At 35.1% G+C, this 26,101-nt stretch overlaps 1 protein-coding gene across 1 annotated transcript in view; it reads right to left on the reverse strand.

Annotated features, from left to right (window-relative positions):
• LOC112412883 (uncharacterized) overlaps positions 1-26,101 on the reverse strand; it is a gene marked incomplete at its 5' end in the record, with an annotated part of 237,774 nt that overhangs the window by 79,046 nt on the left and 132,627 nt on the right. Inside the window, 2 exons of the mRNA XM_024764620.1 lie at positions 3,166-3,347; positions 13,663-13,786. Coding sequence (XP_024620388.1) covers positions 3,166-3,347; positions 13,663-13,786 — 306 coding nt within the window. The remainder of the gene's footprint in view (positions 1-3,165; positions 3,348-13,662; positions 13,787-26,101) is intronic.

The following is a 26,101-nucleotide window of genomic DNA, read 5'->3' on the forward strand; positions in this document are numbered from 1 at the left end:
GAAACTGAGGCTGAGACACTGAGTGAGCCGTTCAGGATTTCTGTTACTGAGTTGACCAAAAAAGTTCACTCGGGTCTTTCCTCAAGATGTTACAGAAAAATGCAAACAAACTTTTTGGCCAACCCAGTACATGGGGGCAAGGGTCCTAGACATGAAGTCCTTTGACCCTCACACCAAGAGTTAGGACTGATAACCATGTGGCTTGGATTTACAGAGTATCCAGAAAAGCAGAGTCTTATCTCTGACTTTGTTCTCTCAGGACTGGTTTTTCCAACGCTCCATGTTTCCTGCAGATTTAAATATCAACAAAAACGGTCTATATCTATTATTTTTAAATGGGTCTTGTTATGCTGTTAGGTCTCCCTTCAGCTTTGCAGATGGAAGAATCAACAACAACAAAAGATCCTCAAAACCGTCTAAAGTGAATGATTAAATTACTAAAGGATAGCATAATTTTCCTTAAATTCTATAAAACTACACTCTCATATTCAGCAAGACATATTTTGTGAAAAAGTTTATACCAGGTGCTCTACTTTTGAACAGCTATCAAATTCTATGGGAATAAATCTTGTTTGGGTAGGAAAATATTGATGAAAAGAAAAATTATAATGTAATTATAAATTATAAATAATTTTTATTATAATAATGTATAATAAAAATTTTTATTATAATAATGTATAATAAAAATATGGTATAGATTAGTGACATTTAAAAATTGATTTAAAGTAGGTAAATATCCTGCCCTCAGTTCAAACAAATTCAAACCAAAGTGCTGTAAAATTGTGAAATATATATTTTTTAATGGGGATAATTTACATTTACAGAGTTTGTAGTTCAGAAGCTAGGGGAAACCACCAGACCTAGAAATTTTGGGGAAAAACATATTAATTAGCATTGGTATCATGTACTTATAGCTTACATATTTCACAGATTAAAAACTCCAGAATCACTATATTAACAATTGTTTTCTTATATAGATACATATGTATTTTGTGTTATAATCATTCAGGCACTTGAATGGAATATACCTTTGCATTTAGGGTAGTATTTACCTCTCCAAAAGTTGGTGAAATCCAGTCTGGTTTGTTTCTGTTTCAGAATATTTAGTGACATAATTTTTCACATTCCCTTTCCTTTCAGTGTCAACATTTCTGAAAAAAATGATCCAAGATTTGATTGATATGGCAGTGTACATTGTCAATTATCATTCAGCTTGTTTAAGTATGTGAATAAATCGTGGTTTTAATTTATCATTATTTACTCTAAAAAAATGCCTTTCTTAAAAAAATAGGATTTCAAATACTATCACAATTAAATATTAAACTTCACAAACATTTATACTATGAACAATTTATACAAGAAAATAAATTTTCAATATCTGAATCCTTTTCCAATAATGTTGAACACTCTGAGATGTGAATTTATCAACTTTGAAGAAAATGCAGAGATTACATTCATTTTGCCGTTGATGTTTTATTCATATACTGTTCATATTTATATGTTTATTCGTATATTACTCAGATACTGTTTCAGTTATCAATCCAAACCTAAAAACGTTTTTAATAAAAAATTAATGACGATCATAGAAAAATAATTGGAATATACATCATTCAGATTTTCAAGTAAGAAAGAATTGTGTATTTTTAGAATCTTTATATTTTATTAAATGAAAAATATAGTGCTCAAATGTAATGTTAGCCAAAACACTCCCTATTTAAATCTTCTGTTACCAGTACTTACAGAAAGATTGGGGGAAAGGTGTGGGGAATGCTACTGATGATCCTGTAGAAAATTTTCTGAATCAGCCAAGAAAAATTAAACTATATTTAGTAGAGTTTTGATGTCAAATGTATGCCAGCGTATTTTAATTATTTGGGAATAATTAATTCATGTAGAGAACAAAATGAATATTTGATTAACCAGGACACACTGTTCCATGAACTTAGCAGAGAGTTTCACATACTCTCTACTAGAATAGCTGTCCAAATTAACAAATCTCTCAAATTACATTTGGATTACCTGATTGAATCATGCATTTTAAAACATAAATTGATCAGATTAAATCTCTATATAATTTTGAGACACATAAAGATAGGAAGGGACAGAAATTACTTGTTAATTTTGCATGTTAAAAAAAAAGTCATATACTACTTTAAGGGCATTACCCTCACATTTTACGTCTAGTAGAATGAGCTAATTATGAAATGTATGCGTCAAAGATTTCAATTTCAGGGTTGACTTTACTTTGAAGATTAATTTTTTACTTTATCATCTTTATAGGCAGTTCAGTGGACAGCCGATCTGAATGTTACTCATTGTTCAGTGATGTATGAAGTATATTTAATCAATGTGAAGAAAGTAATATTAAACTATTATCAGCAGCCTCAAATATTCTAAACATCTCAAAAGAAAGGTCAAGAGGTAATATCACAGCTAATAATATGAGAAACAATGTGTTTAATTCATTCTTTACATCAGAGTTTTGCCCTGATCTATGATTCCTTTTGTCATAAAATGTAATGAAAATACAGCAGGTGACTTTCTCCAATGTTGCAGAAATACTGGGTGTTTGGGAAGATTTTATTCCAACCTCATAACGTAAGCTAAAGGGCAGATGGATGCTTTTCTAGGATGGTAAACTTTTAAAATGTTATTCCAAGGCAAGGATATAGATTATGTAAAGTTATATTTTGAGAACTATATTTGTTCATTAAATATTCCAAAGATCTAAATGTAAATAATTGTGTGTAATAACTTAAATAATGTAAATAATAACAAAGTAAATAATAACTTAAATAAGAAATTACAAAATTAGATTTAAGAAGCAATTTATGAGCTCATTTATTTCAAAACACATTAATAAACCCAAACAATAATGCTAATTCAAAATAGAGATTGATCATAAAACTTTTTTTTATCAGAACTACTTATTTCTAACTCATGTTCTCTCATGGCCAGCCTAAATCACCAGTGTTCAAATTAAGTTCCTAACATAGAAACTAAATGAATTTTAGTATCTATTTTTACCTCCAAATATCAATATGGGAGCCCTTTTTAAAGAATAAACACAAAATTTCCCCAGAAAAACATGTGTAATCAAGAAGACAAAAATCTGTAGAAATTAGAAAGTATGCTTGATGCGAAATATGAACAAGTTGTTCTTACTGCATTTTCCGCCTAGGTGAGATGTCTGGACTGATTATAATAAGGGCTCTGGTTTTGTTCTTGTCTCCATTCCGCAAAACTCTGAGTCTCACAGGGACATATTGCTCCAGTGTCTTAGAGATGGGTTTCTTCATGGGAGGACCGTTTGGAAGAAGCAGCCCTTCTATTGGCCAATCAAACTCCTTCAGAAAGAAATGACAAGAAAATTGATAATAAGTGAATAGGAAGAGTCATTCCTATATATAAAAAAATAAGCACACTTGCTTATATCTTTAATATTTTATTCATTCATCAAACATGTATTGGGCACCTAAAGATGTTCCAGACAATTCTAATTAACGTTTTATTTTAATGAAGAGGAAAGATAGCAATTTTTAAAATGTATGTACAACCTGTGCTGTGTTACAACATGGAAGATTTATTCCCTTTCAGAGAAACATCATTCTGGAAATACAGAACTGAATTAATTTGGAATGTTTTTTGCTCCTGTATAAAATATCTCTAATCTATGTGAAGAAAGGAAGAATGTATGAAAAGTGGTTTTACAACCCGAAATAATATTGTCTTAAACTAAATCTATTTGGGGAACACTTCAAATAACAGAGTGAGATGAGTGAATGATAAAGCTTAAACAAATTTCAAATATTTCAGTTGTAGAATTTGGTTACTTTGTAGCCATCATTCACACATTTATTTATTAATTCATGCATTATCCAAATATTTAATAATTGTTTCCTATATTCCAGGCACAGTGCTAGATACTGGAAATAAAACTATAAACAAGACTGGATACTCATCGTCGAGGAATTTCTAGGGGATGCTCAGAAACTTACCTAGAAATAAACTGGCAATTGCAATAACGTGAGTATAATAACAACAGGGTACAAGGTGTGATGGGACCACTGAGTAGAACCTAACTCAGAAATGCCATGTAAGAGATCGGAAGTCTTAGTAGGAGTTAGTGCAGTAAAGGAGGGGTAAAAGGATGGGACAGTGTATGTATCAGGTTTGAGAATTAATAGAACATGATGTTCAGGGAGTAAAAAGAGGCAAGGATGGCTCCCAGGTCTGTAGCTTGGGCAACTGGGTAAATGGTATTGCCATTCACAGAAACAGACATTTGTGGAAGGAGATTAAATGAAGGAAGGGATGGTCAGAGATGATGTTAGGCAAGGTCCAAGGTCTTTCTTTCCTTCTGTCTTTCTTTCTCTTCCTTCCCTCCTTCCTTCCTTCCTTTTTTCTTTCTTTTTCTTTCTTTTCTTTTTCTTTCTTTCTTTCTTTCTTTCTTTCTTTCTTTCTTTCTTTCTTTCTTTCATCTCTCTCTCTCTCTCTCTGTGTTTCACTCTCTGTGTGTCTCTCTCTGTGTGTGTGTCTCTCTCTCCCTCTCTCTCTCTGTGTCTCTCTGTGTCTTTCTCTCTCTGTCTCTCTGTGTGTGTGTGTGTGTCTCTCTCTCTCTGTGTCTCTCTCTCTCTCTCTCTCCTCTCTCTCTGTGTCTCTCTCTCTCTCTGTGTGTGTGTGTCTCTCTCTCTCTCTCTGTGTCTCTCTCTCTCTGTCTCTCCCTCTCTCTCTCTCTCTCTCTCTCTTTCTTTTGTCCTGGCAGCAATTACTTTCCCATTAACCTGCAGTAACCATCTTATAAAATATGACACCTCCATTTAAGTGTGGGTCTGTTTCTGTGTGTTCTATTTTCTTCAATTTGTCAATTTCTCTCTCCCTATCCAGTACCATACTGTGTTGATTATATCTGGTAAATCTTGATATTTGGCAGGGCAAGTACCCTTACCTTATTATTCTTCTTTGGAAATTGGCTCTTGTTCACCCTTTACCATGTCATATACATTTAAAAAACAGCTCAATTAGTTTTTTTTAAAGTCTGTTTAGGACTGTAATACTCTGTAGCAGGTTAAGTAATTTCCTATCAATCCCATTTTGTTAAGATTTTTTTTCTTAAAGGTATGTTGAGTTATGTAAAGTTCCTTTTCCTACATTTATTGAGATGTGCTCATATTATTATTTATCCTTTCACTGGTTATATATTAGTTACATTAATTTTTAAAAATTTTAAGCTAATCTTGCATTCCTGGATCAATCCAAATTGGTCACAGTGTATTATCATTTTTACAGATTGCTGTATTTAATTTGCTAATATTTTCCTTAGGATTTTTGCTTGTATGTCCATAAATGATACTAACATGTAATTTTCTTAAACTATCCTCATCAAGGTTTGGTATTAAGTTTATCCTGGCCTCTGAAATGAGGTGGGAAGTGTTACTTCTTTTGTAATATTCTGAAATTTTGTTTCTTATATGTTTGGTAGAATTTGCCAATAAAACTATTTGGTAATGGTGTTCTCTTTGTGGGGAGATTTTTAACTACTGATTCTAATTTTTTCTATAATTATTGGACTATACACGCTTTCCATTTCTTCTTGATTCTATTCTGTTAAATTACTTTTGTCCAGGAATTTGGCCATTTTACTTATTTAAGTTATAATATTTATTAACATAAATTTACTTATAATATCCTTTAATTATTTTCTTAATTTCTCGCATCTATACTTATATCTTTTTTTGTTCCTAATATTATTTACCTTTGCTTTTTTAAAATTAATCAGTTTGGCCAAGTATATACATTTTATTAATATTTTAAAAGAATCAATTTTTTTGTTTGTTTGTTTTGTTTTTTGTTTTGTTTTGTTTTGTGGTATGCAGGCCTCTCATTGTTGTGGCCTCTCCCGTTGCGGAGCACAGCCTCCGGATGCGCAGGCTCAGCGGCCATGGCTCACGGGCCCAGCCGCTCTGTGGCATGTGGGATCTTCCTGGACCAGGGCACGAACCAGCGTCCCCTGCATCGGCAGGAGGACTCTCAACCACTGCGCCACCAGGGAAGCCCTAAAAGAACCAGTTTTTTGACTGTTGGTTCTGTTTTATACTTATCACATGTTATATTGATTTCTCTAATTTACTATTGATAATTCCTTCTAATTCTTTGAGTGCATTCTACTGTTATTTTCCTAACTTCTCGAGTTGGATACTTAATTATTAAATTTTAGTCTCTCTTCTCTTTTAATATAAGCATTTAAAGTTGTAAATTTCCTTCAAGTATGCTTTAGCTGCATCTCACATATTTTTCTTTGGTTCTAAATATTTCCTTTTAAAATTTTCATTAGGATTTCTTCATTATCCCATGAGTTAGTCAAAATATCTTTTCAAATTTCTCAATATAGGGCCTTTTCTAATTATTTATTTTGTTACTTATTTCTAACTTAATCCATCAGCAGAACCTGCTTCCACTTTCAAAATATATCAAGGGCCCAATTACACTTCATCACCTCCACTCCCACCACCCTGGACAAAGACACTAGTTTCTCTCACCTAGAGATTGCAAAAGCCTTATAACTGCTTATTCCTGCTTCTACCTTGGCCCCTTTTTGCTCTATTAACCTAATGATTCTACTAATACTCAGTCAGAGCATATCACTTCTCTGCTCCTAACCTGTCAATGGCTTCCCATCTTGGAGTAAGAGCCAAAGGTCTTACAATGGCCCAAGGCCCTGCATGATCTGTAGCCCTCTCTTCTCTCTGGCCTTATGTCCTGCTGCTCTCCTCTCTCTCACACTGCTGCTGCCACATTTACTTCATTATCCATCAAACACAGCATCTCAGTTCTATGCATTTCCATTTTAAATAAATATAAATAAATATAAAAAATATAAATAAATATAAAAAATATCTGATGAATGTGAAGATTAAATCTTCTGAAATGGCATCTAATGCTCTAATTTGTTTGCAAGATGAGTCAGTAAATAACATTAATTTCATTTAATTAGGAGAAAAGCAACATAAATAAATGTTTAAAACTCTCATGAGTGAGTGTTTTTCAGTCTAATGTTTTTTCCTTTATAATTTTTGTATAATATTTTGCTTAGTAAATGTGTTCATAATAGTGGCATACCATGAGTCTAACTTATTGTACTTCTAAATAAGCAAAATTTGAATTAATGAAGCTTTACTGTATTCTTGACCTTCCCTGAGAACCTTTTACCTGTATGGAATTTAAACTGCAGACGGTAGTATTTATTTAGATATGTATCTATTATTATGAATGGAGAAACATGGGGTCACTTTCCCTTATTATTATTACTGAGAAGAAATACCAAAGGTTTTGACAAACATTGTATATTTTCATTTGAAACTTTCCTATAAGGGTATAAGGGTTTTACTTAATATGAGAGGTGGTGGAGGAGTGGAGTTGTATAATTCTTCAAGAAGTAAGTTCAAGACGGACCTGTAATTCTTCCACAACAAAAATATTAAGCAATTCAGAGCAAATCAACATTTGTACTAGTTTTAGACAAACTATCATGTAGCAAGGGTTGAATTGGTGGAGGAGAAAGAGAAGAACAGTCTTCTCATTAAAAAATGACTGTCACAGGCTTCCCTGATGGTGCAGTGGTTAAGAATCCGCCTGCCAATGAAGGGAACACGGGTTCGAGACCTGGTCTGGGAAGATGTCACATGGCGCGGAGTAACTAGGCCCGTGCACCACAACTACTGAGCCTGTGCTCTAGAGCCTGCAAGCCACAGCTACTGAAGCCCGCACACCTAGAGCCCGTGCTCTGCAACAGAGCCACAGCAATTAGAAGCCCTCGCACCACAATGAAGAGTAGTCCCTGCTTGCTGCAACTAGAGAAAGCCCAAGCGCAGCAACAAAGACCCAACTCGGCCAAAAATAAATAAATAGATTTATTAAAAATAAAAAAATGACTGTCACATTGACATCTTGGTGTAAAATAGCTAATATTTCCCCTTTTTCTTTCTTTCGGAACCACGGAAGGGAAAGGCAATTCTCCCTTGAGCTTAGTCTGTGAGAAGTCAGTCTGAGTTCATAGAGTTAAGATGCAGTACTAAGGTTGTTTTTCAATATCCTAAACATGCCATAACTCTGATGAATTTATCTGAAATGTGCTATCTTAGCCCCTAGTTATTTTTAGATCCTTTCACTTACTAAACTTGTCTCATAACAGGTGGTAACCACTGCAGACAGTGGCTTTAACACCACCGCAGCACTGCTGATTTCAGATGGCTTCCTTTGCGTTCCAGTTAGATGAATGAAGGCCAAGAGTCTTCTCCATGACATCACAGAAACTCAATCCAAAGAGATGAAAAATTATCATGGGTTTCAAAACTTTCCAAATGTATGAGCTATCACTGGCAGTTCTTTCAAGCTACCTCAAACCTTGTTCTAATGTTTAAGGCACTTTTACATTGTCTTTCATAGAAATAGAGAAATATGGTGTCAGGATAATGAAGGACAATAAAAACATGGATTAAACTGCCTGGAGTGCTGTTTCCTTTCCTTCCATTTTCTCCATTGGAATCCTAATGTTCCCATTCATTTCATTTTGGTTTTCTACGTGTTCACACTATGCCATGGCACAGCTGCATGGTCAGCAGACCTTTGATGAGCTGTGGTGCTCCCTTACATTGATAATTCTGCTTTTTCTTTTTCATCTCTCTCTCACAACCAGAGGCAGCTTGTGCTTCTTTTGGGAGTCCAGCTCTTAACCAGTGACCTAAATTTCTTAGTCAAATTGGCCCTCCCTTATCTATTTATTATTAATAAATTAATAGATTCTTCAATTTTTTCTTTCGGGCCTTTCTACATCTCCTTTTCCTCCCTTTATACTGACAGCTAGCTATCATCATCTCTTAACAGATTAATAAAATATGTACTTTTAACATGCTTTGTTTAACATGGGCCCCTCCAAATAGATATATTTTACTTCAGTAATTTAGAGAGATTAAAATCACTATCCAGTGGCTCATTCTAAAATTTTAAGTCTCTTTAGATTTACTTTTTGCAATGATTTCATCCTCGAATATGAAAATCCATTGCATTTTACCATTAAATGTTAAGAAGTACAACTTCTCAATTTATGACTTTTCCCATAAGGGTGAGAACCTGAGTTTCTAGAAATTATTCCAGTGAAGTTAGTCACAGAATTAACCAAAATAATTCATTCATCTTGTGGTTTTAGGAGGTTTTAACATATTTTAAAAATACTGATGTACCAAGATACATGAAATCTTATTTGCTCATAAAACATAACATCAATTGCCTTTTAGAATGAATAATATTTAACAAGGAGAAAAAGGTGAAATCAGCTGCCACCACTGAGAGAGGTAAATAGTTTGGTATTAATGTACTCTGAGTCACCACACAAAAAATTCTCATTATACATATTTCCTGAAATCTTCCCTTGGTCATCATTCTCTTTTGAAAAGTTCTAGTCAAGGAATTAGCAGAAGATTTTGAATCTCACTCAGGATAGTGTTTCTTAGATAATTTTTTTAGATTCAATAGTTTGACTTAATTTTCAAGCCCATTCAGAAAATCAGCCTAGCTAACTTTCCTCATACTAACTCTCTGGCTGAATAAACTGGCTCAGCAAACAGCCTTGAGATGGGACACCAAACTTTTTCTGTGAGTTCTTCTTTCTCTCCCTTCTTTGTCCTTTATTCACAGAGTCTGCCTTTGTCCTTTTCTGGTTCCTTCCTTTTTGACACACAGCCTATACTTCTTAAACTGTAAGCTCCATGAAGGTAGGGACAATGTCTGTCTCCATTTTGGCTTTGTCTGTATTGCCTAAATATATAATAAATAGTGGTTAGATAAGTAATAAAGTTGGTAGATTAAATCTGGAATAAAATTAACATATATGCTTATAGTGATCAAAGGGTTCTGAATCCCACAATATGAATATCACATTTCCTAATTCCTAAATCAGACTATTTATATGTAAAGTCTTTCTAAGAAAAAGTTAATTGTGCTTAATTACACATAGATAAAATCATCTTTTTGCTTAAAAAGTCAATTACGTGGAAGTGGGGCTGGAAGAAAATACGGTTCCTTTACATAAGATGAATCCAGACTTGAAGTCAAGTAGAGTGCATTGAACTGGAATGAGAACTATCTCTGTTCTCTGCTTGGTAAGTGTTTTCTTCTCTTCCTCAAACATTTCAAGAAATAAGAGGATCCTTAGGCTGAGTCATTTTGAAATACATGGTCCATTTTCCTCACTTTAGTTTATTTAGTGCCTTAGTCTTTTCTGTTTAGTTTACAGGTCAAAGCCAGGGTTTTGTTGGAGTACAGTGACTTATTAACGATTTCACTAAAAGCTACTGTTCTGTTTGAATGGCTAGAGAACTGTGGGGCAATCCATTTTCATTCCTAAGATCATTTAGTTGGCAAATTCTAAACTATTAGCAAAAATGTTATTGTTTTAAAAGGTAAATGTTAAAAGGAATATGGTTAAGTTAGATTTCCTAATACAATTACCATTCATCATTTAAGTCAATTAATTAGTTAACTGAATTACTTTACCTGTATACTGAGGTTGAAAAAAATGTAAGCACAATATCTGTGAAGTCTACAATAATTATAAATTGTTCTCTTTCCGTGTATAAGAAAGTACACTTCCTTATGAGGCATCCCTGTCCACTTCCAGGCGGGCGGGAAACTTAATATTCCAATTGGAAGTGTCCCCATTTCTGCCAATTTGGAAAAGCCTTTTTGTCTAGTTTTTAGCTCTGTACTTTTGGATACATATTGAATCAAATTAAATGTTCAAACTTCTTACCAGAACTCTTATTTCTTTTCAAGGATATACCCTTCCTTTCCCCTGCCTCAATGTGGTTTCTGGGCATAGATGAAAGTTCAATAAACTATAAACCACTGGGGAAAAGGGTTCATGGTCTATATGTGGTACTTGTCCTTGACACTCAAAGATCTCTAAGGATGTGCTCTTCTCCTCTTTGGATACTGGGCAACCTGCTGATACCTGTTCACCTCCAGCTGAGAAGTAAGTTATCCTTTCTGCTCTCTAGGTTTTAGCCTTCCTAAACCTCTGAAGAAAAGCCTACAATTAGCACAACTCACAGTTTTTTTTCTTGGCCTATGCTGGGCCTATTTGTCTCTGTGCCACCTCTCCACCCCTGGCTCTATGTTGGCTCTCACTGTGCTGCAAACCCTGAGTTTTAGGCATATAATTCATCTAGCCACTGGCTCAGGCTACCCAAACCACAGCCTCTGGTATTTTGAAGATCTCATTTCTCTCTCTAAATAAAAAAGCCTCAGATTTCTAGACTGTTGCATCACTACAGTCTAAATATTAGGGCATATTTGAGGCTCTAAACAATGAATTCTTGGTTTCAGCTGGAATGACTCTATCTGTCCTTCCCTTAAAGTGATGAGACTCATTGATTCAATCACTGAGGACACATAGATAATTGTGATTTAAGGGGAAAGAAAAAACTTGATTGAGACCAGAAAATTTGACAAAACAACTAAAAAAATCAGGATTAAAAAAAATATATATATATATTTTTTTTTTTTTTTTCCAGATGTGCAGACTCAGCAGCCATGGCTCACGGGCCCAGCCACTCCATGGCATGTGAGATCTTCCCAGACCGGGGCATGAACCTGTGTCCCCTGCATCAGCATGCAGACTCTCAACCACTGCACCACCAGGGAAGCCCAGGATAAAATATTTTTAAAAAATCTTTTGGAACATATCACTGACCTAGCAATAAAGCAAGATATACTAGAGACCCAGAGAGGTAAACAGAATGCTGAAGCTGGATCTTATCTTGAGGGAATTTTCCAAACCCAGCAAACTTCTGTTTCCATGGTCTTGAGGGGAAGGGTGCAGAAGACAAATTTCAAGGCCCAGCCAAGGTGGGAATTCTAACAGTAGACCCTCTCCTCTCATAAAACAAGAACAACAAAAGGATAAATTTCATTGAAAAGGCAAGTCAGAGACAATAACTCTCAGTGGTTGCAAGTAAAATAGACCAACTCAAACATTTTCTCTGTGTGGAAGAAAAAATAACCTTCATTGAGAATTCATACCATGGGCTGACCTCACTTGCAGTTTAAAGCATATTAGATAAAGATTAAGAGAAAATTAATAATCTGAAAGAAATGTCTCAAAATATGATCCAAAAATACATCATAAAGAGGCAAGGAAACGGAAAATATAAAAGAGAGGTTAAGAGACAAGAAGGTCAAAATGAGAAGGTCTAGCATACACCTAACCAGAGTTTTCTATAAAGAACAGAGGGGATAAGAGAGGTAATACTTGAAGAGATAATGGGTGATAATTTTTCAGAAATGATGCAAGATATCAATCCACAGATTCAAGAACCTTGAGCAGGAAAAATAAAAAAACTGAAGAGACTCAAAGAAAAGAGAAGATTTTAAAAGCAGTCAGGGAGAAAAGACAGATTACCTTCAAAAGAAGAATATTCAGAATTATAGCTGACTCCTCAAAAACAGCAAAGTCAGTGATGTTATCTTCAGTTTGCTAAGTGAAAATACCCTATGTGAATGAGGGCAAAATAAAAGACTAAGTTCACTTAGTAAAAGTAAAATTAAAAATAAATTTTTAAGTAATCTAAGTAAAAACTGTTTGCTACCAAAAACTAAAAGAAGGGTATACTAGGCAAAAGGAAAGTAACCCCAGCTAGAAGGACTGAGATATAACAAGGACTTAAAAGAAGAAAGAGAAAAAATTAGGAGTAAATCTAAATTAATATTAACCACATACAACAATGTTAATATCTTGTGGAAATTTTTTAAAGATAAGAATAAAATAGATGACAATAATAGTGTATAAGTTACAAATCAGACAACTGATGTTAAAGCATTCTAATGTTCTCAATTATTTAAGATAAGAGTAAGTATATTGGTTAACTTTAGATTTTGATCATCTACATATGCAAGCTAAAATGTTCAAAGTAATAACAAAAAAAAATGGAAATAGAGGATATAATTTCCAATCTAGCAAATGGTAAAAATACAAGAAAAAAATTAACCTAAAAGAATATAAGAATGGTGAAAAATGAAACAGAGAAAAAAGCAAATAATAATCCAAATATATATGTCATTACAATAGATAGAAAAGACTAAATCCCTTGGTTTAGAAATGAAGATTGTCTGACCATTTTTAAAAATTAACTATATGCTGATTACTGGAGAGTCCCCCTAAAACAGAAGAGTATACAAATATAAAACGTAAAAGGATAGAAAGAAGATATATAAGGCAAATAACAACAACAACAAAAGCTGATATATTTCTATTTGTATTGGATAACTGAAAATTTTACTAGAGCTAGAGAGAGTCTACATAATGATAAAAGTTTCAATTCATCAGGGTGATATAATATTTCTGAACATGTGTGTGTCTAGAACTAAATTTCAAAATATATAAAGCAAAATATGACAGACTAGAAGAAGAAATAAACTCCATATCCATTCCATATTGGATGACTTAAATGCATCTTTCTAATTAATTGATAGAACAACAGCATCAATTGATCACTTGCACCTAACAACTGCAAATCAAAAACTTCATGGAAATTTTCACACACATTGACCACATACTGGGACTTAAAATAAGGCTCAACAACGATGTCTTATACTAAGCAGTACAACCTCATTAAGTTGGCCACTGGGAAGGACTGGCCACATGTAGGTAAGCTTATTCCAGAGAGGATTTTCAACTCTGGAATGTTTCCACTGGCCTGGCTTACCAGTCCCTTCATGTTTTATGGCCCACCTAAAACAAAATAAAAGACAAAAAGGAATTTAGCAAGGTTAAATATCACTTTAAAATATTCATTGAGTACTTCTTATTAGGTAGGCAAAAACTCAGTTTGAATTAAAAACCCAAATCTGATAATTTACTGTGTACAAGAGACATAAATAAAAGTAATTTTTAATGAAAGAATACATTTTTAAAAATTGGGATAATAGACAGTGGAATTTGAGGCAGAAGGCAAAGTAGAATAACAGTCAATTTATAATAACGATGACATAAATAACAATACTAACAGAAAAAAAATCAAGCAAAACTTTTTAGACATTTAAAGAGAAACCAACATATATATAATCCCTGTGGGAGACGTCATTACATCACCAACAGATTATGAACTACTAGGTAAATTTTTAAAAATTTTTATTGGAGTATAGTTGATTTACAATGTTGTGTTAGTTTCAGGTGTACAGCAAAGTGAATCAGTTATACATATACATATACCCACTCTTTTTTAGATTCTTTTCCCATACAGACCATTTCAGAGTATTGAATAGAGTTCCCTGTGCTATACTGTAGGTCCTTATTAGTTATTTTTTTTACATATAGTAGTGTGTATATGTCAATGTCCCAGTCTCCCAATTAATCCCCCCTTCCCCGCTTACCCCCTTGTACCGCTTATATGAGGAATCTAAAAAGCTGGTACAAATGAACTTATTTACAAAACAGAAATAGAGTCACAGATGTAGGTAACTTTTTTTAAGTAAAAAGTAAGGACATAAAATACTTGACTGCTAAAACTAGTAAATGGAAGTATGACCATTTACTTATAGACATTTTAGTCTGTTAACAGAAAATGTGTCTTTCTCAATAATTCTTGAAACATTGTAATGTTTCCACACACTAACAAATTAAACTTCAATACAGTTTTAAAATAAAAATTGAACAAGTTACACTTTGAGACAAATGACACAAAATTAGATATAAATGAAAGTTTAAATTTCACAATTTCAACCACAAGACAATTTTAAAAATACATTCTCTCTCCCAAAATACTATTATACCAGACAAGGGGAAAAAAAATGACATGATCAGTACCTATTTAGCAAGCAATGAAAATAATAATCATGAAAACTTAAAGAATACATTTAGAATTATATTGAAAGATAAATTTATAATGTTAAATGCTTACTTATTAAGAGCTAAACAGAGAAGGGAAATTAATAAAGCATTCAACTCAATAATTTATTTTAAATATATCTCATGGAACACAGATGAAAGTAGTAAAGATTCAAATATAAATAAAGAATTAGAAAATATTTAGACTATTAGTAGAACGTTTAAAGAAATGTTTTTGAAATGAAAAGTAAAATAGCAAATCTCATGCAAATAAATTTAGACTAAAAAATACACAAGCCAAATAGAAAAATCAAACAAAATATTTTGCATAGAGAAGATTAAAGAGTATATTATGCATGTATATGTAATAAATGCACAACTTTTGAAGAAATAATTTTTGAAAACCCTTAAAGATTTGAAATAGAAAGTATGCTCTTGCTCATATAAGTTCACAGGACATGGAACAGATCATTTTCGTGCTATATAAAACATTCTAAACCATAAAGATATAGAAACTAGCTAATTCATTCCATGAATGGGAGATAAGCTTCATAATAAAGTCAGTCACTGGTAATTTAAGAAGTAAATCAACAATCTTACTTAAAATCAAAGATGTGAAATTCCTAAATCAATATTAGCCAGTAAAATTTAACATTATGGAAAGAGAATAATCACTATAGCTAAGTAATAGTCATCCTAGAAATGAAATGGACATTTATTAATATAATAAATCACTGATTATCAATGAATAAGAATAGAGAAGCAGCCCATCACCCATAATTTTCTAGCACACGTGATGATCATCTGAGCCTAAAAGTTTTCTGAGCTTGCCCAGCCTCATCAGAACCATTTGCAATACCCAACCCTCTGTACAAGGGCACAGGTGTCCCAAAAGCTTGCTGGAAGTTCTTGGGGCCTGGATATTGTAGGGTGGTGGCAGGAGAGACTTGCTCTTTACCAACCTAGAACCTGAACTCCTGCTACCGTAGAGCTGTTCGTGCTCCGATCTAAGGCCAACACTTCTGCTTGTTGGCTAGATCCTTATCCTCTCTCATCTAGGACTTTGTTCCCACCCTGAACTATTAATTTTCCTGCCTTTCTGGTCATTCCATCTGCATAATATCTGAAAGCTTGATATCTTAAAAAAAAAAAAAGAACTTTCTCTATACCCCACTGTCCACCTCCAGCTGTTGCTTTATTTCTTTGTGTTCCCTTACAGCAAATTCCGTAAAAGACTCATCTCCTCTTCTTCTCCTCCCTTTTTTCTCTTAAACCAATTCCAACTAGATTTTTTAGAGATCTCAGAAACTCCAGTGAAAATGCCCCATCAGGGTTTTAACATCACTAAAGCCAAAGGTCATTTCTCAAGACATAACTGAACTAACATCAGGGTCTAACATGATCATTCCCTCCTTTTAAAAACACTTTCTTGATTTGACCTGACTTCATTTGACTTCCATGAAACTACTTTCTCCTGCTTTCCTCCCATTAGTAGCCAAAATTGTTAGTCTCCTCTTGTGTGCCATAGGGTGGGAACTATAGCCCATGAAAAATCCAGGGCCTGCCACATCAATAGAGTTTTTAGATGTCCACTGGTCTGATGCGTGTAGGGCGATTACCATAAGGTAAAGGACAGGCTATTGATGAAAAGATTCATCCTTCTGAATGAGATGCCTATGTAACTTCACCCCATCAGGGTGTCTTTAAAAGGAGCTGGTCAAGTTCAACATAACACTGTTAATAAACATTCACATACAGCAAAGGCCATTGGACTGCAGAGTTCCAGCACAGTGTGAGCTTTTATGTAAAAGCAATAGACCTCTTAATATGATGTTTTATAAATGAAAAACTGACAGACTCTTAACTATAATGGCACTAGCAGGCCCAGCTATAATGACTGTACACGTGCATAACATAAATTAGAACTTTACAGCATCATTAAGGACTTTGGAATCTTAATTCCTGAAAGTCAGCACTAGGTGGAGACAATGATTCGTGCAATGCTTTCAGGCAGCCTTTTTCTTGCCCCTCTGAGAACTTATTTTTATTTAATATTTCCCATTCGTTTCTTCAGTATGAAAGAAGGTGTTCTTAGATAATCGTCATTTATAATAGAAACACTATATAAAACAAAACATCTCATGTTTTGAAAAGACTTACTTGAACACACACATATATACACACATGCTACAAGGTAGCGAGATAAGTTTCAAAGGCAAGTTTGTTTATTTAAAACAGTATCTTTATTAACCCTGCCTTTCCATTAAAGGTAAAATTCTATTTATGATATTTCATGAGTATCTACCTTCATGGATAGAAGTATGACCAAAGTTAAAATATCTTCCTGGATTTACATAAACCTAAAAGATAAAAATCTTAGAGGATCATTCCTCAGCATTTCAGTTGACAGATATCTCTTCCCTCAAAAACTAAGTCCAGAATTGATCATATCAATTTAGTCTGATTAATGGAGTCATTAATCAGAATGCTCTATTCAATTAATCTTATAAAGGAATGGGAAACAAAAACACTTTAGATAATGTTTTCAGAGTCTAGTGCCTTTGATAGAACTTCAGCATTGTGACAGACTCTGAGACATCATTCAGGACTGTATGCACTGTGACAGAAAAGCATTATTTTGCACTCTTGGAAATCAATAGTAATATAAAAAGAAACCTAAATGTGTCCCAGTTGAAGAGAAATAGTCTTTTTTCATATTCTATCAGGACACAATTACATTGTTTCCAACAATGTAATGAACATAGCAATAAAATATGATGCAATATATAATTTGGATCTGATACAGTAAATTATAAATACTACGGTAAATTCCAACTTAAATCAGCAGTCTCTAATAAACATGCATGTAAAAATGACCAGATGCGCATCCTACAACTGTCAAAGAAACTCTAACTCTTTGCTTTACACCAGGACCTGTTTATTTATTTAACGGGTCATTTTTCAGTTTTTAAGTTTATCTAAGCTGCAAGATTAGACCACTTAGAATTCATCTATAATTAATTCAAAATTGCATGGCTCCTCAGAAGTAATGAAAACCCATTATTCATACAAAACAGTTATATGTTGCATACATGGATCTTGATAGAAATCAGTTTATAAGACTAACATTGGGTACCCCATCTCTGAAAAGAGAAAAGGATAGGAGAAAGAAACGGGCAGATTGCAAAAATGGTAAGAATAGTAGAATAACTACCTATTTTGATGGGATTTAATAATAGCCCAATAAATTTCCATAGATTTGAACTATTTTGAAGTTTCTAAGAGTCTAGTCCTCTAGAGAGAGAAGAAATTATTTGAAATCAGGAACTACATATACAAGCTCATCTTAAACATTGTATAAGGGTTAAAAGATTAGATACATAACTAGAAATCTGAATCCATCCGTTATCAGTCTCTAGGCTTTTACTAGGATCATTGTATCAATATTTTAGGCTACATTAATCTTTCAATTTAGACTGAATATTAAAGCTAAATTTAATAGTTTAAGAAAATAATTATTTTAAGATTTAAATTTTAAATAACTTTAATAGAAACAAGGCACTGAAGACTGCAGTGTTTTTAATTTACAAGCCAAAATTTACAAAGATCAAGTAATTTCTGCATATTAAACATTATTCTACTTTTTTCCTAGAATATCTTGTAGAAGCTAATAAATACACAGGGAATTTGTTCTTCTGTTTTATATATTCCCATTTGCTCCATCTCTTCACATTATTTTGATAACTAGGAAAGTACTTAAAACAGAGAATGAATTTTAATGGCAGCTAAAGGCTAAGAGGGGAACTCAGTGATCATGTTTCCATCTTGCATAACTGGGAATTTTTAAGAATGAGAAATAGTTCCAACAATTATGCTGAAAAGAATACTTATTTCATAACAATTTCCATAATTGTATATTATATTCTATCAATTGAAAATCATCAATTAAGACTTAACACAATTTAATTTTTTAAAACATCAATTATGAAATACAGCGGAAACCTATAGTACATTAATGGTAATTGCCAGGAGTATGTATGTATTTAGTCTAGAAAAATAAAGGGATATACAGATGGATCTAAAGTCACACCTGACATCTCTTGCCAGTTTCTTTTTTTTCAGAAAATGTCTTTGAGGGCTTCCCTGGTGGCGCAGTGGTTGAGAGTCCGCCTGCCGATGCAGGGGATGCGGGTTCGTGCCCCGGTCCGGGAAGGTCCCGCATGCCATGGAGCGGCTGGGCCCGTGAGCCATGGCCGCTGAGCCTGCGCATCCAGAGACTGAAAAAGTCTTTGACCTGCTCTATTTTGTTTAGTTTTTCTAGTTGGTTGAGCTTTCTGGTTATTTAGATTCTGGATACATAGACGTAATCTATATTCAGCACTAAAAACCTATCATTATCTCCCATAGTCAGGGAGTTTTATACTTGTGTAAAAGCAAAGCTCTCTTTGCAAGTACAGTAAAATCTCGGTTTGTAAACAAAAAAACCAGTTTCCCTTCAAATACTTGCTTATGGTGGGATTCGATGTGGTCTCTGAGTTCTTGAATCTGTTTAATTAATCACCTATCTGGGCCTGATAGCTTAGCTTTGGTATCTGAGGTCTTTGGGGTATCTACTACCTGAAATTTCTGTATCAATTTTTATGCAAATAAAACAAATTAATAGCTGTCTATTGAGTGCCTGCTCTCTCTCCCCTGCACTATGCTAGGCACTACAGACAATGCAAAAGAAGTTAGAGAGGGCTTTTGCCTTCAAGAAAATTATAGCATTTTAGGAAGAAGCAAAAATTACATACCTGGTAAGTTTTTGACAACAATACAAGACAGTATGTAATGGGGAAAAAAATGGCACTTTCAATAAGACTTATAATAGGTAGACCTAATGGAAAGAAAATAATATGAGCTTCATATTACAGAAAGAAACTGTTGGGGTGGGAGAAGAATCCGTGAAAAGGATGCGTGAATTCTGTATACATGGAGAATAAAGAGTTTGGGATAATGAGAGGGAAGAAGAAATATGCCATTTCAAGATATGGAAAAAGGATACAATCTTTTGGTGTTACATAATAGCTCCAATGTATATGATTTTTAAAGATGCAGAGTTCTAGCTAGAAGAGAGTTGATTTATGTCTATAGCTTTTCACTTCCCAGTCTGTTATACCTAGCCAACTCCTTTGCTTAAAGCAAAGTGCTTCACCATTTAAGGCTCTTGATTGCCTCTATTTATTCATATCAGGAGGGAGCAGTTATCCTCCAGATCAATTCTCCCTTCTTTCAGTAATAATAGTTTTTATATGGGCACATGGCTACCCAGCTAAAGACAAGATTTCCTTGCATTTAGGTTTAGCCATGCATCAAAGTTCCAGCCAAATGAGCTGTGAGTGGATATGGTGTGCTTCACTCATAGACTTCACCTTTCAAACAATTGGACATGTGCGCCCCTGGTCGCTTTTCTCCATCCCACTGGCTGAGATGGCAAGAGCTGAAACATCCACTTTAGACCCTTAGGTAGAAACCCCATGATAAGAATAAGAGCCGCCTACCAGCTCCTAGCACCTCCTATCTATAAACCATCATGCAGAGAGAAATGAGCTTCTGTATAAGCCTAAAAGTTTTGGAGTATCTGTCAGTATCTGTCAGAGCAGCTTAGCCTACATGCTTTCTAGTATAATCTTGGTCATTTCCATGGCTCCAGTCTTTTACTTTTTCCTGTGCTTCCTCTGAACCTTTTACTGATATTTACCTCTGAGGAACTTTTCATGGGTTGCTGCCACCATTGATGGCTCATCTCTTTCCTAATTCTCATTGCTGCTTTCATCAATTTCTGTCCTGTCTTTTCCTTTCTTTGATGTTCACCCACTGGTCTGTCCAATGGTCACTTTCTCTGACTCCTTTAAGAAATGCTCTTAGAGACAGTGACTGATAGCTCTTCAGAAATATTGGCATTAAAAAGATAGACCCCACTTGCCTGATCTAAGGTGGTGCTGTGTGGGTTCCCAGGGAATCATGGGATGTACTTTAGTTATCACTGTATCACTATTCAGGAATGGTCCAAAGACACTGGCACTCATGAGAAAGTGAGTGGTAACCTTTTATAAGTATTTCCTCTTCAGGAATATTTTCCCAAACAGATTTTAAGGTCTTTGGAGTGCCAACTGTGAGTCACATTTTAGTTCTGCATCAAACAAAGATCCCAGAAAACAGATGAGAAAAAAGACGGACAAGCAACTGAGAGGGAAAGAACAAAGTAGAGGCTCCAAAAGAAAAGGACAAGAGCAGTCATCTAAAGAAAAGAAGTGATGAGGTATAAGAGCACTGGAAAAATAATAAATATTAATAGGAAGTCCACAAAGTTCATCAAGTAACAGTAAGGATCTTTTGCCTAAAGTTAGTCCTTGGAAGGTCCATCCAACACATTTTCAACATTTATGCTGCTGGGTGCCAGGGATCCAAGGAACTGAGACAGTTTCTACCCATGAGGAGTCCCAGTTTGGTGAGAAAATGGACCAGTGAAACAAATACCAGTGACACAGGTGATGGGAGATCATGGGGATTATACAAGGTACTGCAGAGAACTGAACAGAGAGTCACTGATTCTTCTTGGGGGGGCAAGGGGGGTCAACATGGAAGAGATGGGAAGTTGATTTTCCAAAACTCAGGCAAGAGTCTGGTCCTTAGGACATGCTCTGTCCACTTAATAAAGGAATGAATGAATGAGCTAATCTGGACTATATTTAAAATCTACTTAGTGAATCTGGGTTCTCAATTCCCCATCAATTGATACCAAAATTCTTGAATTCTTAACTCTGAAGTGAGAGAAGATAAGTAACACACAAGACTCCTCTTACATGTAAGTAAAGTAAGAGATCGTTTGCATAATATGATTTGGTAGATAATAGAATGGCCCTCTACTCAAAATTATGTCTCAAACTAGGTCCTGAAATTCCATCATTACCAATTAATTTCTTTATGACCAAATAAATATTTCGTTGTTTGGCCAAGACCATTGCAAGATTTGCAAAACAAAGTGTCAGTACATTATGATCTGTGGTAGGCTGTAAAATGGCCCTTCAAAAGATACCCATGTTGGGCTTCCCTGGTGGCGCAGTGGTTGAGAGTCCGCCTGCCGATGCAGGGGACACGGGGTCGTGCCCCGGTCCGGGAAGATCCCACATGCCGCGGAGCGGCTTGGCCCGTGAGCCATGGCCGCTGAGCCTGCGCGTCCGGAGCCTGTGCTCTGCAATGGGAGAGGCCACAATAGTGTGAGGCCCGCGTACCACAAAAAAAAAAAAAAGATATCCATGTCTTCATCCCTGGAACATATGAATGTTACTCTATAAGGCAAAAACAGTCTTTGCAGATGTGATTAAGTTAAGGATCTTGACACAAGGAGATTACCCCTAATTACCTGAGTAGGTGTAAGCATGTGTCATTATAAAAGAGAGGCAGGGGGAAATCTGACCCTACAGAAGAGAAGACGACGTGACCAGGGAAGCAGAGACTGGAGTGATGAGGCTACAAACCAAGTAATGACAGCAGCCACCAGATGATTCTTTTCTTGGATCTGAAAAGAATTTGTGGGCTACTTTATTTAACCTATCATTTCTCAGTGAGGGAAATGAGGTCCAGTAAGACTTACTCGGCTGGTTATAGGAAGGGCTTGTAGTAAACTTAGATCCCTACGTCTCAGTGAATCACACAGTCCCTATAGGAAAGCATACCTTTAGACATAAAGAGCCTTGACTGTTCAGAAAGTAACCTAGTATATGCAGTAATTCTCACAATTCAGTTCAAGTATTACTGTCATAAAGGAGGTACACAGTAAGTGTTTGTTGAGTGAACTGTTAAAATCAGGATGTAAGATGGCCCTCCTTCTGTTCTTTCACAGAAAAAGTGAGTTTTCTCTGAGAGACAAGAAGCAACAGTGACTTCTCATAGTCTCTGAACCTTTCGAAAAATGGTTTTCTGTATTTTTCTTCTAATGCAGTGCATTATATAGAAGAAACTTCTAATAAAACACGCGTGAACAATTCTACGTTTGTCACAGTATGACACTACGAGCAGCATAAAATTCAGTGCATGAGAAATGGTGTCTACTTCTACTAGACTGTAAATTTCATGGGGATTTTGTCTGTTTTGTTAACGGTGCATCCCCAGTGCCTAGATCAGCATCTGGCAGAGTTTGCACTGAATAAATAGTTGTAGAATGTAGTACCAACCGTAGACCTGGGCAACAAGTGGTCCTACCCTGGACCACAGTTTTGTCCCTCCCCTGTTTCACTCAGTGGGCGAGGAGTGCATGGCACCAAGGGGAGGTGTCCAGCTGGAGTTCACGTGCCTCTTCTCCACTTCCAGACAATTTTTTGAGACCTCAGGATTCCCTGGCCAAACAGCCCCAAACTTGCTTCCAGGGACTGGAGCAGCCTCCACCCAAGCTCTATCCTGATTGTAAACCTCCTGCTGGCATGCAGTTCCTAGTATTGAAAGGTGGCCAAGGGACTGCACTGCTTGGGGTGGAACAGGTATTGGACGTGGGAGCTGGTGTGGCTACCTATACATTTTGGATGCCATTAAGTGTTAGATATAGCTGGGGCTGTGAAGAGACGATGAGTAGGCTGTGGGCAGGGAGTCTCTATTTTATCATGGGATAAAAGGATTGCTTTTATCCCAAACCTGAAAATTTAAGAGGAGGCTTGATTGAATAAATGGATGGATGGATGGATGGATGGATGGATGGATGGATAGGTAGATGGATGGATGGGTAGATGCATCAATAATTGCATGGATGGGTAAACGAATGAAAATAATGCCTCAACATGAACAAATGAACTATACCAGGGACAGAGAAATGAATGGGGGCACGTGAACTTTCCCAGAGACTCAAGTCTGTCAAATTGGACAAGGATCTCTTTTAGTGCCTTTAAGGATTCATCTCAACAGTAACAATATTGTTCAGAAAAACAGTGACTGTTCATGTCTCATGATCTTAAAGTGACCAAAAAGGTTCTCCAATTTTAGTCGAATGATGACATAAATTGTAACTTTTTAAGATAAAGTTTTCAACCAGATAAAAATTTTAAATGTGTTACTTGACACATTTTGATATCAAAATAGATTCAAGCTTCAATTATAAAAAGAAAGTTCTAAAGTCACAAAAATAAAGCACTTTCTCTTGCCAAGACTCCACCTGGCAGCAGATCTGGCACCTAGATGTGCTCACCAGGCATTTGTCAGCAGAGCAATGTCATTGAGAGCAAGCAGTCTGATGCCAGACCCCTGGGATTAAATCTTGGCTTCACCTCTGACTAGCTGGGTGACCTCGGACCTGTCACTCTTGGGATAACAAGATACCTACTTCAGAGAGCGGTTATAAAGATTAAACACATCATTATCTATAAAGGAACAGAACAGTGTCCGGCCCATAGTCAGCACTCTGGAAAGGCTGGCTTCCAGAGTTAAACGCTATGTTATTGTTAAATGACATAAATGGTATGTGACCCATAGTGTTAGCTATGCTCACTATATGACAAATTATATTTAATCTCTAAAACAGGCATGGTCTCTAAGTGTTGGTCAACTTAAATTTTAAAGGCTATTCTCTAAGCTAACTACAAAGCAACTCTGGTAATAACCGTAGATTTCAACCATCTCAAAATATCTTTTGTGTGTTGCCACAATCGACTTTGGTTAATGTAACATTAATTCAATGGGAGTTTTTAAATCAGCAGGTGGAAAGGCTATGTTTTAACTTTGTCTTCCCTGGCTAATGAAGATGTGTTCAACGTTTCAATCACTTAAATCTATGCTAAAGTTATAGAATAATAAGAAAGAACCTAATATCCACCTGTGCTAGAAAGCTGTAGGTAAACTGTACACTGAGAACACCAAAGCAGCACCAAGGAGAGCTACCCAGAAACAAAGATAAATGGATTGTATAACCTGTAAAAATATTAATAATGATGATGCCTTCTACCCATCTTTTGGAGTGAAAAATGACACCACTTACATCTCTTTTTATTTAAGAAAATTTTAAGGTTTTATTATTTTCCTTAGAATAGCTAAATATAAATTCTTAACCTCAAATATGCACATAAATTACATGCGTGAAAAGTCATGCATGTTAATGGTGCACTAAAGGCAGTCCAAAGAATTTCTATTTGGGGGAATCTCACAAATAGTTTCTATTTCCCCCATTATTAGTATTGCTGTTGTTTTTCTTAAAGCATCTTTTTTTAAGAGTACACTTCATGACTTCTTCAATGTTGCCACTGAACAAAAACCTTCAAATTTTAACATTACAACTTTAAACAGGATCTGGGAAGATATTATCAGAAGTGTCAGCAGCATGATGAAATTAACACACAATACCCACCAAACTTCATAATATTACCTCCTTTTTCACACAAATCAGACTGATTTGATAGATAAGCATTTGTTTGAAAATTAATAGCAACATTCTTTTGTTTCATTTTATGTAGCTTTAAAGACCTAAGGAGACTTAGGAATTAATTGCAGGTTTCTAATAAACACAATGATGTAATGACGTATTTAACATTACCGGTTTTTGTTTGATTCCAAATAAATTGCAGATTTTTTTCTGGGTGCGATACTAAAACAATTACCATTTTGCAAAAAGGATAATTAATCTGCAATTTTTTCACATTAGATCATATATCTCTAAAGAGTGCCCACGGATTTGATAGTCTTCAGCTGCTGTGTATTTATTTTTCATTTTTTCTACTGATTTTTTTCTACTGCCCCATCAGTGCTGACATTTAAATGAGTGAGTATTCAACACAAATGTGATCATTTGTACAGCATCCAACGCGGCCCCATACTGAGATGATTGCTTCTGGGAGCCATCCACGGGTTCTCAAATAGGGGGGAAAAGCCAGGCAAAATTTTATCAATTTACATTTTTCTGTGATTAATTTTTATGCAAATAAGGGCCCGACCGTGCTCCCATCTCACCTGAATCATCCGGATCATCAAAGACAAATTGAGCATCATTTATTTAAAAAAGAGGCTTTAAACTACTCTACAGCTGTGTTGAAAGATGCTAAGAGCAGGGCATGAACTTCTCTAATATAATAGGAATAGATAAGAAAATGTCTTTTATGTGCATTTTGTACACAATGCCATAAACATGAACTTAACAAAATAAAAAATTGCCTTTGCTTTGAATATTCTCTGGTCTTTGTAATATTCAGCAATGGGAATGAC

The sequence above is a fragment of the Neophocaena asiaeorientalis genome, unplaced genomic scaffold, assembly GCF_003031525.2.
Source record: "Neophocaena asiaeorientalis asiaeorientalis breed wild unplaced genomic scaffold, Neophocaena_asiaeorientalis_V1.1 scaffold230, whole genome shotgun sequence".
NCBI classification, from domain to species: Eukaryota; Metazoa; Chordata; class Mammalia; order Artiodactyla; family Phocoenidae; genus Neophocaena; species Neophocaena asiaeorientalis.